Below are 17445 nucleotides of genomic sequence, written 5' to 3' on the forward strand. Positions count from 1 at the left end.
GGGGCACCAGCCTTGGCTGTCCACACTCACAGCCAAACCTTTAGTATGCACCACTGGCTGCACCTGCAACCCGTCTATAGGTCTGGGCCACCTCTTACGCTTCTACTGCTGCCTCCCCTGTGTGAGTCACCATCGCCTCTCCTGGGTCCTGCAACGGCCTCTAAATGCCTGTCCTGGCTTTGGTCCTTGTCCTTCTGTCCCCCATTCTCAACACAGCACCAGACTGGGCCTGCTCTGCTCCCCTGCGTGCCCGGGCTCAGCGCCCACACCTGAGCTGGTCTGGTGGCCCCTGCCTCCCCCCTTGCTCTTTCTGCAGCCCGCACTGGCCTTCAACTCTCCCTTGAGCACAGAGAGCTCCATCCTCTTCCTCCCAGCTCTGCTCACAGGCCACCCTCGGGGAGCCCTTCCTCAGCCCACCAGACACTCCCCAGAGAGCACGTCGCCTGCCCACTTGTGCCCGGGTCTCCCACATCCGACCGTCAGCTCCTTGGGGCCAGGAGTGTTGTCTCTGTGCCCACTCCTGCGTGAATGGTGGGCAGGGGTTTCAGGTTTAAACCTCTTCCCTGGGGATGCGGCCAAGGACTCAGACCTTGGACGCCAGCTGCCCCCAGGTGAGTCCCAGGGCCGCCCCACCACCTCGCACTCTCTAGCCTGGCGCCCCCACAGCCATACTGAGCCGCCGCACTCGCCCAATTGGCCCGGGACTGATGGTGCCTGGCAATGTTCAGAAACAAAACAAGCACATCGGGAGCCCCAGGCAAGCAGGAGCTGAACAGGAAGAGCCTCACGGGGGTGAGAAGAGAGAGTCCTTCATCCAGGCCACCTCCAGATGACAGCTCCAGTCGGGCACATGCCGGGCCTTCGCTCCTGCACCTGCCTCCCGGGCTGTGACGTGGGGCCCGTGGCACAGCGGCGAGCGCGCAGGGTGCGCAATGATGGCCCTGCCCGCGGAAGCTGCCCCCGCTGCTCTGGGAATGCCGCCCACCTCTCCGAGGCTCCCTTTCTGCACATCCCATAACCTTACCTCCCCCAACTGCTGGAAGGAGAAAGTGGGGCCGTTCATTCCTTTGTCAGTGTTTACTGAGCACCTACTCCACGGCGCCGTGTGCACGCCCAGAGAGCAGACAGACGTGAACTAGCAGCACAGGCAACTGTTCCCCGGAGCTAAGGGGCGTTCGGTGGCATGAGTGCAGTGAACGGGGCGCCTGGGATTGCCCGGGACAGGGCTTGGGAGAGTTGTCTACGGGAGGCGCCTATTTCCACAGCCCAGGCGGCATGGGCGGATACGTCATTACTAAGCAAGTATTCTATTAATCTTTTACTATTAATACTGCTGGAAAAAATGATTACATATTATTAGTGCGGCTCAGCAAGAGAGAAGTGAGGGGAAGATGCAACCCACGAGGCTTTTGTCGCAGGACGGGAGGACGTTCCATTTCGGCGGGGTGTACCAAAGGGTTAAAGTCGTTTTCATTAAAATTTAAATTTCAGCAGGCGCTCACTCTCCCTTCCCCATCCTTTGAACGTTTGACTGGCAACCATTTCATATTTCAATCTCGGCAGAACAAATTGAATTAGATGTTGAAACCAAGCTCGGCTGTGTTCACCAAAGCCTGCGTGCTCCGCTCCCACTAATCCTTTCCCGGGCGCTGCGCAGCACAGACGGGCGCTGCGAGGGACGGCCCGCCACAAAAGACAAAAAAGACCAAGGAGGCGGTAAAGGGAGAGGGGGAAAAACAGGCGATGAAGGCTGCTGGAAACCGTCTTCTGCCTGACGCGTGGGTCTTAAAGCCCAGGAGACAGAGCCCGTGTCCACCCAGCAAGGAGTGCCCACGTGGAGCCGCCCGGGTTTCTGTGCTCACGCCCGGGGCGCCCAGCACAGTGGCTGGCACAGGGGGCTGCCCGGCAAGTGTCTGATGAACCTGTGACTGGGGGTGAGGACTTGCCCTGCCAGCCTGTTTCTGGCCTGCCCCCTTTCCTCCTCTCTGCAGAGTGGCAGTGACTATTTTCCTCGCCCCTGTACCTTCCTGAGAAGTGACACGGTGCCTTGCACCCCCGCAGAGTCCAGCTGCTAATGTTGGGACCTGAGCTCGCTGGTCTTGTGGCCCTCCGGCCCCGCCCCAGGGTGCAACCCAGCTGGAGACGCCAGCCCCAGCTTCCAGGGCGAAGACAGACCTCCGGGCCCAGCCTGGGACCCGACTGGCAGCCTGGGATCACCCTGCGCCCTCTGGCCCTTTCTTTAAACTGTGGACTAACCTAGAGGCACTGAGCCAGGGGCCCCTGAGCCTAACTTTCTCAAGAGACAGTTTTGCTACTGTGGCCACGGAGTCCCCACCCACGTGGGACCAGAGTAGCAAGGGTTAGGAACAGACAGCTTTGCCAGGAAGGCCACTCCCTGGAGAGGGCTCACTTGTTTCCCAACCACCGGCCCATGTGGGGTTGCGCTTTGGCTCCGTGCAAGGAACGACCAGGTGCCTGCTCTGCCACGCTGGGGCTGCTGGGCAGAGGCACCTGCTTTAGGCTCCTTCTTGCACACGTGGGTCTCCAACACGACCCGCCCTGGCAAGCCAGCGGGCCTGACACATGCCCGCGGCGCAGCCCCACGGACTTGCCTTCTTGTTGAACAGTGATATTCGCTACAGTGAAGACAACCACCACTTCCTCAGCATTCACTAGGCAGGACACAGCCTGCTACACGCTTTCTATCTGCAATCTTCTATTTATTCTTTAACAAATCCACGGTGCCCAAACGAGAGACCTGGAACACGAGGCTCAGAGATGTTCAGACCCTAGAGATCCGACCTAGGCCTTCGGATTCGGGGCCTGTGCCTTCTGCCCTCCTCCCCTCGCTGTCGCTCAGCCCCGATCCAGCTTAAGGCCCTGTCTCGTGCCCCCGGCCCAGTCCCTGCACAGGTCGGCAGGCTCCTGGCCGGGCGCAGGAGTGGCCCTGCCTCCTCCCAGGTTCGTCCTGCCGCCTCTCTCCTAGATCATCTGGGGCCACTGAAGCCCCATCGCCCCTTCAAACTCAACCAAAGCCCCTTCCGGAAAGCTCCTCTGTGCCCCACTCCTGGTGACAACAGCGACTATGCATCCCCTGCTGCCTCGGTTCATAGGCGCACGCCCGGTTCACGCTGCTCGCACTGGACGGAGGTGGTCCTCAAGCAGTGCCGTCACCCGCCCCTCCTCTCAGCGAGGAAGACATGAAGCCTCCAGGCCGGGCTCCCTGCCTTCCCTGCTCTCTTCATTATTGCCTCGCTGGCCTCTCCTGCGTTCCAGAATAATCACGATAATTACAACAACATTTACATAGCTTTCGTAGTTCCTGTTTAAAGCGATCAGTTTCAAGGGGTGAAGGGCTCTGGGTCCCTGTGACCTTTGCTCCAACTCCATGGTGTCCCCCGTACTAAGTGCTGTGACTGGCAGGGCACAGGGGGCCGGGGCCGGGCGTGGGAGCGCGGCTGAGTGAGGCTGCTGCAGATGAATGGGTCAGCGAGGAAGTGAATTTAAACTAAGGAAAAGAGGGAGCTAAACAGGAGACGTAGGCGTGATGGGCATCCCAGGCAGGGGAAGAGTGAGTGCAAAGGCCCTGGGGTGGGGCCTGCTCAGAGCAGTGCAGGAGGTGAGTGCGGGGACCAGACGGGAGGTCCGGAAGGGTTTGGAACTGCGCACTGACACGATCCGGTCCATGGGTCCAGCCAGGTCACGCTGGCTGCACGTGGAGAAGGGGTGGGCGGGGAAGATAGGGGACCAGAGTGCAGTCTGCGGTGGGCGCGGCATGGAGGTGGGTGACCTGTGGGGTGGAGTCAAGTACTCCTGTCCGTGCACAAGTCGGCCCTTGTAGTCAGTGAGCGCCCAGGGCAGGGAGGGAGGGATGGAGGAAGGGACACGGCAGACTCGGGGCCTGGGGAATGGCTGGAAGGCCCCTCCTCTTCCTTCTGGACACATGGGGGCAGGGAAGCATGAAGGGTAAGACCAGGTCTCCAGGGGCAGATGGATGTGACTCACATCCCTCCTGCTGTGTGACCCTGAGCAGGCGCCTGGAGCTCTCTGGGCCTCATGACACTTCTGCTCTCTGTGTCATCCCGTTTTAAAACAAGGAGTCTGAGGACTCAGAAGGTCAAGTCACCTGCCCAAGTGCTCTGACACCACGCCACAGATGCCGCCAAATCCTGCTCTGGGGGAGACTCTAGTGGCATCATCCTGATCAGTTAAGTTGGTGCCAATGACGCTTGCCTTCTGTACCAGGTCCACAGCTTATTTTTGGTGACTACCAGGCCACCCCCCCAGCCCTGGTGGTGTGGCAATGGGGGTGCACTGTCTAGACCAGAGGTTCAACCAGAAGGAGCCACGTGCCCCTAAACAGGATGAGCAGGGGGAAGGAGGAGGTGGGTCCCGGGACCTGTCATTCCCTAAGACACTCAGTGACTTGGGAGCCTGGCCACCTGAAGGCCTGGCGGGCGTGGTTTCACACTGACTTGGCATACAGCCCCACCCCCAGAAGGCTGTGGTCAGTGTCACGTCTGTGGGACACCCCACTAGGGGAACGAGCCACCCTGGGTTTTGTCTCCCGTTTCCATGAATCCACAGCCAGAGGTGCTGGGGTGGGGATGGGGAGGTCGCCCTACAGGACGCCGGGAGCACACGGAGCCCTGCGTGGGTTCCAGGCCACTTCGAAAACTGGATGAAGATGGGAACCTTGTGCCTGGAAAAGTGCCCACGCCAGGGCTCGGGCACGATGTCAGGAGACCCTGGGCTCTCGCTCGAGGTCCCACCCGGCGATCCCGCACGGAGTAAACAAAAGAGCTGGTGAGGCTCTTCTGAGCTTTACTTGGGCCGACGCACTCAAGGCCGGCACCATCTATGTGAGGTAGGCATGGTCACCACCCCCATTTCACAGAAAGGAAAACTGGGGCTCCGAGGGGCCGCACAGCTGGAAGCAGCCACTCGCAGATTCAGATCGAGGTCAGACGCTCTTTCCCCTCCGCACCTTGCCCTTGGGCTGGTGCTGGCGCTGCCCTCGGTGGCGGAGGCTGCACTGGGGACGCTGTGTGCCAGGGCTGAGGCCCTCGATGTGTCTCAGGCCCCGGCCACAGGGACCCGGCTCAGCTCCACCGGCGAGCTTGGTGCTCGAGGCTTCTTTGTGGCTGTTGGAGGCGTCCCTGGGTGGCTAAACCAGGGCTCCAGGATCCGAGGGGCGAGGACGGGGCAGGACGAGATCGAGTCCCAGCTGTGACTGGTCCCGGGGCAGATGTGGGTGGGAATGCAGCTCCGCAGCTCTGCGGGGACAGCAGGAACGAGGCGTCTATGCTCAGCACCGCGCCCGGCGCTTTCCATGGATTACCGTGTTCATTTCTCACTGAAACCTTATGGCGTAGGAGCCAGTCATTGAGGAGGAGGCTGGGCCCAGCGAGGTTGGGTAACCGGGCCGGGTCTCCTAGCGTGAGCTGCGTGGAGCGGGCTTCACGCCCGGACAGCCACCTCCAGAGAGCCAGCTGATGCCACGCTGCCCTAGGGTGGGGCGGGGGGAGCAACGGTCCTCGAGTCTGTCCCCCCAACCCACCTATAAGCAGGTGGTGGCCCTGCGCAGCTCTCAGGGCTGCTGGGAAGAGGGGCACGTAGGGGAAACTCATGCAGGTGGGACACACGGCGGGCTTGCGGTGGGCCGGTCCTCACTGCCCCGACGATGTCCCACCGTGGCTGCAACCTGCCTGCTCCCTCTCGCCCTCCTACACCGGGCACGGCTCAGGAGGGCACTCAGTGTCTGCAGGGATGGCCCCTGGGCAGGTGTCTGGAGCCCAGGGTGTCCAGGCACCATTGTCCCTCTGACCTTGGACCCATGGAGGGCAGGGCTGCCTGCTGCTCCCACCTCGTCCCGGCCCGCGTGGTGGAGAGCGCAGAAGCCGGAGCAGCTGCCCCGGTCCCCAGGGCCCCGGAGCCACGTACCCTCTCGGTGCCAGCTCACAGCTGAAGGGTTTGCTCCTCGCTGTCGTTTTCGCTGTCTTCCAGCTGCTCCAGGATCTCGTCCAACACCACAGACCGCTTCTTCTTTGGGGGCTCTGTGGGAGCCCAGATGGCACGAGAGGAGAAAAGAACAGCAGAGAGGGTTGGGAGGCAGGAGAGGGGAATGACAAGGGGGGGGGAGGGAAGGGATGAGAGAACGGGGGTGCAGGGACAGAGGGAAATGAGGACGGAAGGGAGGGACGTGGCGGGAGGGGGACAGAGAAGGGACAGGAGCAGCGAGAAGAGAGGAGAGGAGGAGGAGGAGAGAGAAGAATACTGGGGTTAGTCTCCAGCTTCTCCATGGGGCGCTGCCTCTCTTGCAGCCCCAGAAACTCCTCTGCTCGCCCGGCCGTGCTCCCTGCCCTCCTCCCCCCAGAGGGAAGGATTCCCTTAGGAAAAGGGGGTTCCCGTCTAAGCTGCCTGCTCCTAGCAGGTCAGAGTTTGGCCTGGGGGGAGCTGAGCCATGCATGGGGCAATAGCTGGGGAAACAACTGGGAGCTGGTCCTGCTAGCTTGGAGGTTACAGACTCTCATGGTGTAGTAAGTGGCTGGCATGCACAAGGTGCTCAATAAATGGTGGCTGGTGACTAGGACAGATGAAAAGCTCAAGGATTCCAGGGGAGGTACAGAAGGAAGAGCAATTAGAGGTGGGTTTGGAGAGGAGGGGCTATTTGACTTGGGCTTTGAAGAATGCAGAGGAGTTTTCTGTGAGGAGAGGGGATTCAGACTCATGGCATGAAGAAAAGCATGGAAGTATGAGAGGGCATGGTGGGCTCAGCAACGTATATGTGTTGTGGGCTGCACATATTGACTGGATGCCTACTGTGTGCTACATACAGCTCTACCTCTCGACAACCTCACAGGGAGGTACTGCATTGCCTCCTAGAGTTGGGGGAACTGAGTCACAGACAGGTAGGTCTAAGGTCACCCAGCTAGGAAGTGGTGGAGCCAGAATTCAAACCCAAGTCACGCCTGAGCCCACAGTCTTTCCACTTTTCATGGAAGTGCCTGGTGCCGACCAGAGGGTGCCAGGGGAAGATGTGCCGGTCCCCGGGCCCTTGGGGAAGGGCATGGGGCTAGTCCAGCCACTCAGCAACACGCAGCCCCTCACAGGTAGGGCTTGACTTGTCCAGCGACGGCAGAAAGCAGCTGGCCAAATGTTCCCCCTTCCATGGCTCAAACACCTCCTCCTGCATGAAGCCCTCCGGGTGGAACAAGCCACCCCCCGGCCCTGGGGCCCCATCTCCCCCCGGGCTGGGAGCTCCCTGCAGCCGCTGCATCTTTGCCCCAGAGCCTGCAAAGTGCCTGGCCCAGAGATGAAAACTCTCTGGGCCCTTCTGGGTGGTCTTGGGCAAGTGATTTTACCTCCCGGGGCCTGTTTCTTCATCCCATCCCTCCCAGATCAGTCCGCACACCCACCCCTTCTCATCTCCACGGCTGTGCCCTGATGCAAGCTCCTCTCACCTCCTCAACGGACCCCTGCCCCCTGGGGACTCCTGCCAAGCGTGTGCGTCAGGTCCCACCGCTCCCAAGTGCCCTGGAGGCATCACTGGAGCTGGCCCAACGCCCCCCAAGACTCTCGCACCTGCAGTGCCCAGATCCCCCTTCGTCCCCCAGCTCTGGAGCCCCCACCCTGCTATGCGTCACAGCGCTTCTCAACGCTGATGCCGCAGCCGGCATTTCTTTGTCTGGGACGTTGTCCCGCTCACTGCTGTGTCCCTGGCCTTAGCACACTGCCTGGCACCTAGAGGGTGCTCGGGAAATGCACCCAACGGGGGATGGGCGAACGGAACTGATGGGGGTGGGGAGGCACCCGCCCGCCCGCCTGGGAGGCTCAAGGCCTGGCAGCTGTACCCGTCATTGTTAATCATGAAAAGGGAGAGGGGGACAGGGTGGGCTGGGGGGGCTGGCAGCCCCAGGCTCAGACACCGGCTTCCTTTCCCTCCTCACTCCCTCCCTCCTCGATGCTCTGGTTTTCTTATAATCGCCAGGCTCTAGAGGTACACAATGGCCTCTGGAAATTGAATTCGTGGGCAGGTAATAGGAGCTGGGAAATAGAAGTGCAACAAAATAGGGCCTGTGGGCTTGTCACCGACGCCCCCTCCCATCTGCTCACATGGGGGGGAGCGGGGCAGTCGCTCCTGGGGTGGGGTCCCTGCTCTCCCGGGCAGGGCTGGCCTGGCAGCGTGAACACAGCTCTGAGACGCTGGCAGGGGCGAGTCTGATCTCCACCCCTCGTGTCAGCTCAACCTTTAAAGCAGATCCGACTCGAGAGCACTTTTTCCCCTGCTGCTGTGCCCTGGGCCACCCTCTCTGGCTTCCTTGTCCTCCCCACCAGAGGGGCTCTCGAGTGGCAGTCGGAGGGATCTTGTGAACACCTCCGTCAGAACGTGCGGCTCCTGTGCCCAGACCCTCCGCTGGCGCCATCTCACCTGGGGAAAAGCTGAGGCCTGGTCGCCTCTCCAAGTCTCCCTCCCTGTCCCCGCTCCTGGTTCCCACTGTGCACACCTCAGGGCCTTTGCCCAGGCTGGTCCCTAACTCCTGGCCTCAGGCGATCCTCCCGCCTCAGTCTCCCGGAGTGCTGGGACTGCAGGCGTGAGCACGCGCCCGGCCCTGTTTCACGTGTTCACTTTACTGCCTCCCTCCCTGCAATGCCAGCTCTAGGAGGGCGGGTTCTGGTCTGTGTCACCTACTGCTACTCCCCACGCCCAGAACAGCACCTGGCACACGTGTGCAGTGACTGACTGAATGAACGACGGGAAACTGAGGGTCTAGTGTTGCAAACTGCTGAAGGACCAACAGAAGCTGAGAAGGGCCCAAAGCATCCCTCATGGCCTTCACGTGTGTCCCCGTTCCTGCATATGACAGAGACGTGTGGAGCTCTGGGCTAGATACCGTGGGGACCAAGACTGGCTCTGCTCCATCCAGAGCGTGCTGGTCCAGCATGGGAAATGGAAAAGATAACAGATGGCTGTGCCTCAGTTTCCTTCTCTGTAAAACGGGGATATAAGGGGTTGTGCTGAGGCTGCCACGAGTGGAAAGAGCAACCCCTGGCCCTGGCGAGGGCTCAGCTGATGGTGCTGGGACCAGCATTTGTGTCCCTACCACTGACACGCAAGGCGTGATTTCACGGCTCTTTGCCAACAGGGCGGTGAGCGCCAGCAGGGAGGGGCTCTCGTACATAGGAAGGCTGGTACGCGACAGGCGATCAATAAAGAGCCCTCAGGGAAACAGTGAAACCATTTGGTTCCTCAAGGCCAAGGAGGCGTGCTCACCGGCCTCCTCACTTCACAGGGACACCCACTGACTCGCTGTGGGGCCAGGGACGCAGAAGGCTTGCTGGTGGTGGCTAACCCTGTGGCCGTGTGACCTTGGGCAAGTCACCTCAGCTCTCTGGGCGTCACAGTTTCCTGTCTGTACAGTTAAAAAAACAGGGGCCATCTCAGGGGGGCGGCTGTGAAGATTAACGAGCGCAGGGACAGAGCCCGGCACACCTGTGGGCCCGAGACTCAGGACCCAGGACCTCGCTCCCGGCCCGGCGCCCTGGCTGACGTCCACTGCCAGGTTCAGGCTGGGCCCCCCACTGCTCCCCCTGAGGATGCGTCAGGCCCGACTTCCCATCACATGACACCCCCCCCCCCCCGCCGGCCCTGCTTCCATGCAGAGCACCCAGCTTGCAGGGAACAGCTGCTGAAATCCCACTTCCCCGACATCAAAAGCCTCAGTGGGTTTTCACCAAACAAACATAATGCAGAACCGGAGAAAGGTGTAAAATAAATAAACGAAACAAGCTGTGCATTTTCTTTCAGTATTACAGCTGCACCCGAAGATAAACAACAAGTGAATGTCACCAAACATCAATACCCGAGAAATTAACTTGACAAAAAGCTCAGCCGTCCCCCAACAACCCCCCAGTCCTGCCCCACTCCCCCCCAACCTCCAACCACCATTTTTGCATTTCTGGAGTTCCCACCTAATGATTTTATTTTTCAATTAATTCCTTGACAGAATGCCAGCCTGCGTCTCTCCCTTCCCTGGCGCTGGCGGCCCGCGTGGAAGGCACAGGCAGAGAGAAAGGCGCGGGCGGGGGCGGGCGCTGACGGGAGGACAAGGGAAAGCGCTGCACGGGGTTTTGTTCCAGGCAAGCCGGGAGATGCACGTGGCTGATGGGGAAGAAGGGCCGGGAGGGGAAGAGAGCCGGGCTGGCAAGCCCAGGCTGGGCTCCGGGTGGAGAGGCGTGTGGCGCAGGGTAGAGACTGGCTGCTGGGACCAAACCCTGCGGCTCCTGGCTGGGCCACCTCAGGTAGGTCGCTTCACCTCTCTGGGCTCAGTTTCTGTAGCTGCGGAATGGCGATGGAATTTACAATGCCCACTGCCTAGGGTGCTTAAGAGTACTAGAAGAGTGACGGTGTGCAAGGCCCTCACCACAGCAGCTGGCACACAGCAGGCACTCGATATAGGTTAGCCTTTCTTACCGCTATTAACGGGATCTGTCACAGAGCGCGAGGGCAGGCCGCTTCCCTCCTCTGCAGCACAGGGACGGTGACGCCAGCTGCCATCAGCGCCCCGCCTCCAGCACCAAGGATTTCTCGTGGCTCTGGCGTGGGGCAGGCTGGACGTGCCAGGGAGTTAGGCCCCCAGGAGCCCTCCACTAGCGGGGTGAACGGGGAGCTGGTGGATACGCGTCCCAGGTTCTTTGCCTCTGCCGGGGTGGGGGACAATTCCACGTGCGTGCCACGGCGGATCTGCTCACTCCGGCCCCTGGACGGGCTCCCTGCCTTCCTCCCACACTCCCTGGCCACCGCCCAGGTAACTGCTGGGTGCCCGAATCCACATCTCAGGGGCTGCTTCCTGGGGAACTAAGACACCAGCGTCAAGAGGTGACCAAACGGGATGGAGCGTTCCATCGTGGGCCACCGCAGAGCATCTGAATTTGCTGACGTATCATGAAAAAACCCTCAGTTACCGAGGTTTACACACAGGGAGATGTGACATGAGAATTGGCATCTCTAGTTTCTCTTGAAACCTGTGTTGAGTGTGGCAGACCTGGCCCCACGGGGCCTGTCCCCTTCCCACCCAAGGGTGACTGAGCGTGCACTTGTTGCCCCAGGGACGGGGCAGACGCCCCTGAGTTTGCTACTCTCCTTGAGTAAAGGTTTCCCTCTGCTAAACCGGTGCCGGAACGGACTCCAGGGGCTGGGGGTCGGGGCAGAGTGTGGAGGGTGGGATTCCAGGCAGATCGAGGCACCTGCAGCTTCAGACTCAGTGGCCTGCCGTCCTGTGCTGTTGGGAGTGACACATGGGCTGAGCCCTGAGGGTGCCGGGCACCCCAAGCTGCTGGTGCCTCTGCCTGGGGTCTCTCCCTCCCTGCCCCGCCCCCCCCCAGCTTCAGATCTTGCAGCCCCCACGGGCAGGGCCCTCAGATACCACGATGGGCCTGCGTCTTGGGGCTGTTTACAGCAGGCGCACACTAGATGCTCACGGAATGGAGGGCATCTTCAGAGAGGAGCAGCCTGGCTCAGGAGACCAAGCTGGTGGCTCCTTATTGACACAAGGGGCTGTTGCAGGGGATGTGTCTTTTCAAAACACGGCCTGTCCTAAGAGCTAGGCGTGAGCTGAGTCCTTGCTCAGACCTGGCAGGCAGGGAGACCAGGCCCCAGACCTGCCCCTGCCACCTTGGGGACTCCCAGGAGGTGCCAAACCCCACACCTCAGTGCTCCTGTCTGTTAAATGGGGACAATGCTTGCCCTTATGTCACGGGGCCCTAGGGCTCCTGCTCTCCGTCATTCACAGCAAGTATTTCTGCACATACAGCACGTGCCAGGCATGGGGCTGAGGACGCAGCAGCGGACACGACCGCAAAGGATAAACCAGGCCGCCTGCTGTGGGGGCCGTGCTGGGGCTCGGTGTGGGACGAGGTGGGACCTTAGCGCTGCCACTCAGGGGTCCCACCTTCAGAGTCCCCGAGTTACTCTTCTACAGACAGACAGGACACAGTGACGCGCCCACAGAGCATGGCTCAGATAAGGCACGGAAGCACCTAGCCCGGGCCTGGCGTTCGGAGAAGCCAAGCGAATGCTCAAAGTACCAAAAGGTCCCATGAGGCCACCCCGGAGGACTGGCAGTGCCCAGCAAATGGAGCCTCCAGGAGCCCAGGTTAAGGCTGAGGGGTCAGCAGCAGGGAGGAGGCAGCAGGTTGGGTATGGACTTTCTTACAGAAATCCCACCAGCGGGGTGACATCGCTGTCCCATTTTTCAGATGGGGAAGCAGCCACTCTAGGGTTTTGGGAAGTCACATGACCACAGACTCTCCAAGTGGGGCACTGAGCTCAGAATGGGCCGGCTCCAGGGCCTTCCCGTCACACCACAGCAAAGCCTAAGGTCGCGTGGCTCAGCTGCCGGCCCTGCAGTGGCAGGCGTCAGCCCAGGCCTCTCCAGGAAGGAGGGACTCCACAGGAAAGGCGTGAACAGACCAAGCCCCGTCGCAGCACCCAGGTACCTGCATCAGCAGTTTCCTTAAAGGCTGGTGGTTCTCACCCCAGCTGCCCCATAGAATCAGCTAGAAAACCCTGATGGCTGCATCCCACCGCCAGAGTTCTGATGCAAACGGCCCAGGGCGGGCCCTTAACAGCACAACTACTGTAAATCACAGTGCTAAGGACGGCGGTGGCTCCCTGAGTGGCTGGACGCGGCAGGTGGGGTGGCCGGTGGGTTGACCTCACTGTATGCTCTGGGAGTCCCGGGTGTTGTGTGTGCAGCAGTTCTGGGACTGGCCACCCACACCCCACGGACAGGGCCTGAGACGCGGCCGAGCCTGGGCCTTTCCGGCCGGGTCCTGCACGTGTTTGCGTGGGTTACAGACGCTGGGAAGCTGTGCAGGCCGCGGGCACGGGGAGTGTCTGGGTGAAGGTGGCTCACTACATAGGGAAAAAGAACCAGAAAAGGTGGGAAGGCGCCCCCCCACTCCCCTGCGTCAGGCCTGGGCGTTCTTTCAATGTTTCGGGGTTGGTCCACGTGAGCTCCCTATCTCTCTTCTCTTGGCAAAGGCCCTGGGGTGGAAGCAGAGGCTGAAGGGGAGGAGTTGGCAACATCTCCTTACGGGGCCGAGGCACAACGACGTCTGCACCAGGATCTGTAAGCACCAAGGCTGAGGGGCCAGGTAGGAGTATGATGGGGTTAAACAGTCCGGGGGTGTGAGGGTGACTATAGGGAGGGCCTCAGACTGTGGCAAAAGGAAGCCCACCCTCCACGTAGATGGGCAGCCACTGCTCAGCCCCAGCTACCCCAGAGGAATGTGGGACCAGGGTGTCTGGACCTGGGTTTTCAAGAGAGATCAGAATCTTGATTTTCAGGTCAAATCTTCTAATAGCAAAATAGTGGTGATTAATTAAAAATCATTTTTCCCACATCTTGTAGGCAAAATGCAGATCTGTGGCTGATCTCAGCCGGCACTAACCAGTGGGCCTCTGATCCATTCTCTCTCCTGTCTACAAAAGCATACTAGTTTCACTCGTGGTCAGGAAACAGTGATAAAACCTTGTTTGTGTGTTTTCCTTGCGTTTCTCTGGGCAAGCAAACCTGGCCACCCCCTGCCACCAGCCCCAACCCTGGGGGAAGCCCACCTTCCTCCTGCCCCCATTTCCAGCACTCTGGTCCCCAGGCCCCCAAACCCTCATCCAATCCAGGCCCGGCCCCTGCCCCTCCCAAGTCGCTCTGAAATTCTCCTTCTGTCAGTTTAATTCCGTGATCGATGAGGAAGAGCAGGAGAAATGGCCCGGCACAGCTGGCTCCCCCGTTAGCCCTAGCAGGGATTCCTGGCCTCGCTGGCGACGGCTGAGTGAAATGTTTGCGAAACGCAGAGAACACAAGTCAATAACAATTTAGCTGGATTGGGAGCAAGTACCTTCCCCGCACGGACAGCCGCTCCCCGGGGGAAGGGGGAGAGAGTGTGCAGGATATTGTCGGAGTGCTCGGAAATATTTCCAAAACACCACCCGGTGAGGCTTGGGGCGTGGGGGCCGAGAGGAGGGGGTGACCCGGCAACACCTGCTCCGGCTTCTCTCCAGGCCCCCTGCCTCCCCAGCCCCTCTGCCGGGAGAAGCATCCGGCTCCACGAACGCGGCTCCCGGCTCCCGCACGGCCCGCCAATCGCACCCTGCGAGCAGCAGCTGTCACCTAGGAGCTGCCTTGACCAAAACAATTCCCGCTCCTCGATCTGCCCTCTCTGGATTCTGCCTGCCCCAGCCGGGAGGGTGTGAAAAAGAGCGTGTCTCCCAGCCAATCTCAACCTCTCCTGGTGCCACCTGCCAACGTGACCGGGAGCTGGCGAAAGGACAAAACACAGCCCCCTGGACAGAGAAAGTGATGGTTTCCGAGAGGGCACGGATAAAATGCCTCCTGCACCTCCCTGTACCCCACCCACAGCCTCAACCTTGCCGGGCAAGCCCCTCCGTGGCAACGGGGACAGGATCCCTCTGCCCACCTCCCGCCAGGGCCTTTGACACCTCTGGAGGAAGGGCTGCCACAGCCAAGTCTCAGGGACGGCACAAGAAGGACCTAGATCAAGGAATAAAAATCGGAGCTTACAGAAAACCTCTCTCTCCGGGTCCATGGAAGGAACCACGACAGAGGGATATTTTGAATAATAAATTCTGTGACTTCACATACTTGCTTGAACTTTCCTGACTGTGATTTTTAAAGCCCAGTGATTATGTTTTCATGGGCAAGATCAAGGCGGCCTATTTGCAAGGGCTGACGTGGGGATAACGGGCGCTCTCGGTCTCCAGTCTTTTGAAAATGTGCCATCCTACGAATGATTAAGTTATGGAAGGGGGGCGGGGGGGCTGTTGCAGGCTTTAAATATCATCTGTCTGCTGATGACTTCCAAATTTATATCTCAGCCCAGACTTCGCCCCTGAGCTCCGAACTCATAGATCTATCTGCCTGACATCCCGAGGGGAGTCCTTAATAGGTGTCTCAAACCCGACACGTTCGGAACGCCCCCGCCCACCCACCTGTTCTGTACAGCTTCGTGGTCTCGCCACCGTCCTAGGTGACTTGGAGCAAACACCTACAGACCGGCTTTGATTGGTCCCTGCCCCCCTGAAGCAAGTCCGGCTGGCTCTAACCTTTACCAAAAATGCTCAGTCCACTTGCTTCTGTCTATGCCACGGCCTCGCCCCCACTGTCCTTCTTGCCTGGACAACTACCTCCACCCTTGTCCCTTTATAGTGCAGAGGATGAGGTCTGACAGAGTAGGTCAGGTCTTGGCACCTCCCCACCCGCCAAAATCTGCCAGGGGTGTCAAAGCCAGGCTCCCTGCCAGGCCTGACAAGGACCCAGGAGGGACCCCTGTGGGCCTCTCTGCCTGCTTTGAACGAGCTCTGCCCCAGGGCCCTGCACCTGTGGCTCCTGCTACCTGGAATGTTCCCCCTGGATCTCTGGCTGGCCTGTCCCTTCGAACTGCACAGAAATACTGATCCCCAGAAAGACTTTCCAACCATCATATTTGAAATCTCTCCTTCCTCTCTCCTTACTGCTGAAGAGCTCATTCTGTTATCCTTTCTAACTTCCTCCATGGCGCTTACTAGCCTCAGAACTTGTTATTTACGTTCTTTTGGTAATCATCTGTCTTCCTCACTCAAATATCAGCTCCCTGAGGGAGGGACCCTCTCTTCTGTTCATTGCTTTGCCCTCAGTGTCTAGGGCATGGCTTGATAATGAGGTGATCAGTGAAGAATTGTTGGTTGAATGAATGAATGAACAAGTGGAGCAAGTGAGAAGCAAAGCAGTGGGGCCGCCTTTCTGGGGAAGCCGGAGGGGTCCAGGGGTGTGGTTATGATACCTCGAGAATTATCTGCTCTCTGAGAAAAGTGGGGTCACAGTGGGAGGAATTAGCCACCCCTGGCTTCTAGATAAAGTAAGTAGAGCCATTTGACAAACTTATTCTGTGAGTGACCAGGTAGGAAATATTTCTGGCTTTGAGGGCCACAGGGTCCCTGTCACAACCACTCAACTTTGTCCCTGAGGTGCAAGAAAGTAGTCATAGGTAATATCTGAACAGATGGGTGTGACTGTGTTTCAATAAAACTTTATTTATAAACACAGACCACAGGCAGTAGTTTGCAATTGCTGCCTTACCAGGATTAGGAATCCAGGTAAAGAGAGCAATCGTGGTTTCAGGAAGTGCTGGAGTGAGAGAGTGCGGTGACACAGGGTTATCTGTTCTGCAGTGCCCAGGGCTGTGTGTCCTCAGACCAGTCACTAGACTGTTCTGGGTCTCAGTTTGCACATCAGTAAAATGCGAATAACACCTCTCTCCAGGGAATTCTGCTAAAATGAGGTCACCTATGACCGCTTAGTATTATTCTCTGCACATAGTAGGCCCTGGACAAAACTCTCTCCCCCTTTCTCTCCTTTTCCCGACTTGATCTTTAATAAGAAGTCACATGATTGCCTCTTTTCAGGCCAGTGGTGCTTTGAGCCACCTGGGGAGGAATATCTGGCTTCACACCACGCAGGGTGCTGGCTGCACGCCCGGGGCCTGGAGAACGTTCCCCAGCATCTCAGAGCCCCGGCTTCCTCGCCCGTGCGGCAAACGTGAAGACGAACCGAGCTGACGCCCGCGCGGTACACAGCACGTGTTAGATGCTCGATTCACGCCCTAATCGCCATTCTGATCGCTAGCTTCTTATTTATGCCATGTTCTCACCCCACAGACGGTCACTGAGCACGCATCTGTGCTGGATGCAGGCCACGCGGGCAGGTCCTTGTCCACAGGAAGGTAAAGCCTCACAGGGAGAAGGACCCTTTGGGGAGGATGAGGGGAGGAGGAGGAAGAGGGAATCCAGAGGACAGGAGGACGGGGGGGAAAGTCGAATTTCTGACTCTCTGGCTGAAAGGGGGAGCTGGGGTCAGGCTCCAGCGGTCGGCTCTATGCTGGAGGCCAAAGACCGATGGGGACAGCCACCCGTCTGTGCCCAGAGAAAGCGTCTCTGGGCGCTCTGCTCGTGGACCTCCCACCCCAGCCTGGCTCGGGCGCGCGGGCGGGGAAGGCGCTGCTGCCAGCCACTTGTCATGCCGGTCATGTCTGCGCTCCCAGCTCTGGAGGTGAAAGGTACCAACGCTAACCACAGCCCATCAGTCCTCCCCAGCTGGAATAAGACAACACGGGGAAGCAGAGCCGTGCTCCCGGCCGAATAAAAGCCTGTTTGCCCGGGCCTCCCCGGCTGTGAGTGCTCTAAAACAGAGGCTTCTGCGGGCGGATTTCTTCCCTACCATTATATTCTCTCGGCTGCGCTCGCAGGTACCGTGGCCTGCCGAGGCCCTGAAAGCTTCTCGATGCCGTGACCCTGCTGCTTTGCAACACGCTTGGGAAGAAAAGGACACAGCCAGTGGCGGACTTTCCTCTTTCTTCCCTCCTTGCTCTCTCTTTTCAAACTCCCAC

The 17445-nt window shown here is 59.5% G+C and overlaps 1 protein-coding gene across 2 annotated transcripts in view; it reads right to left on the minus strand.

Moving 5' to 3' along the window:
- Positions 1–17445, minus strand: part of RBM19 (RNA binding motif protein 19) — a 130995-nt gene that overhangs the window by 11993 nt on the left and 101557 nt on the right. Inside the window, exons 24-25 of one of the 2 annotated variants that reach the window (XM_075996600.1) lie at positions 5944–6056; positions 5119–5276 (exon numbers count right to left, since the gene is read on the minus strand). In XM_075996600.1, the coding sequence (XP_075852715.1) occupies positions 5959–6056 (98 nt within the window). In that variant the 3' untranslated portion in view covers positions 5119–5276; positions 5944–5958. Of the gene's footprint in view, positions 1–5118; positions 5277–5943; positions 6057–17445 lie in introns of those variants that run through there. The other variant, XM_020282923.2, reaches the window with a different exon arrangement.

The sequence above is a fragment of the Microcebus murinus genome, chromosome 22, assembly GCF_040939455.1.
Source record: "Microcebus murinus isolate Inina chromosome 22, M.murinus_Inina_mat1.0, whole genome shotgun sequence".
In the NCBI taxonomy this organism is placed as follows: Eukaryota; Metazoa; Chordata; class Mammalia; order Primates; family Cheirogaleidae; genus Microcebus; species Microcebus murinus.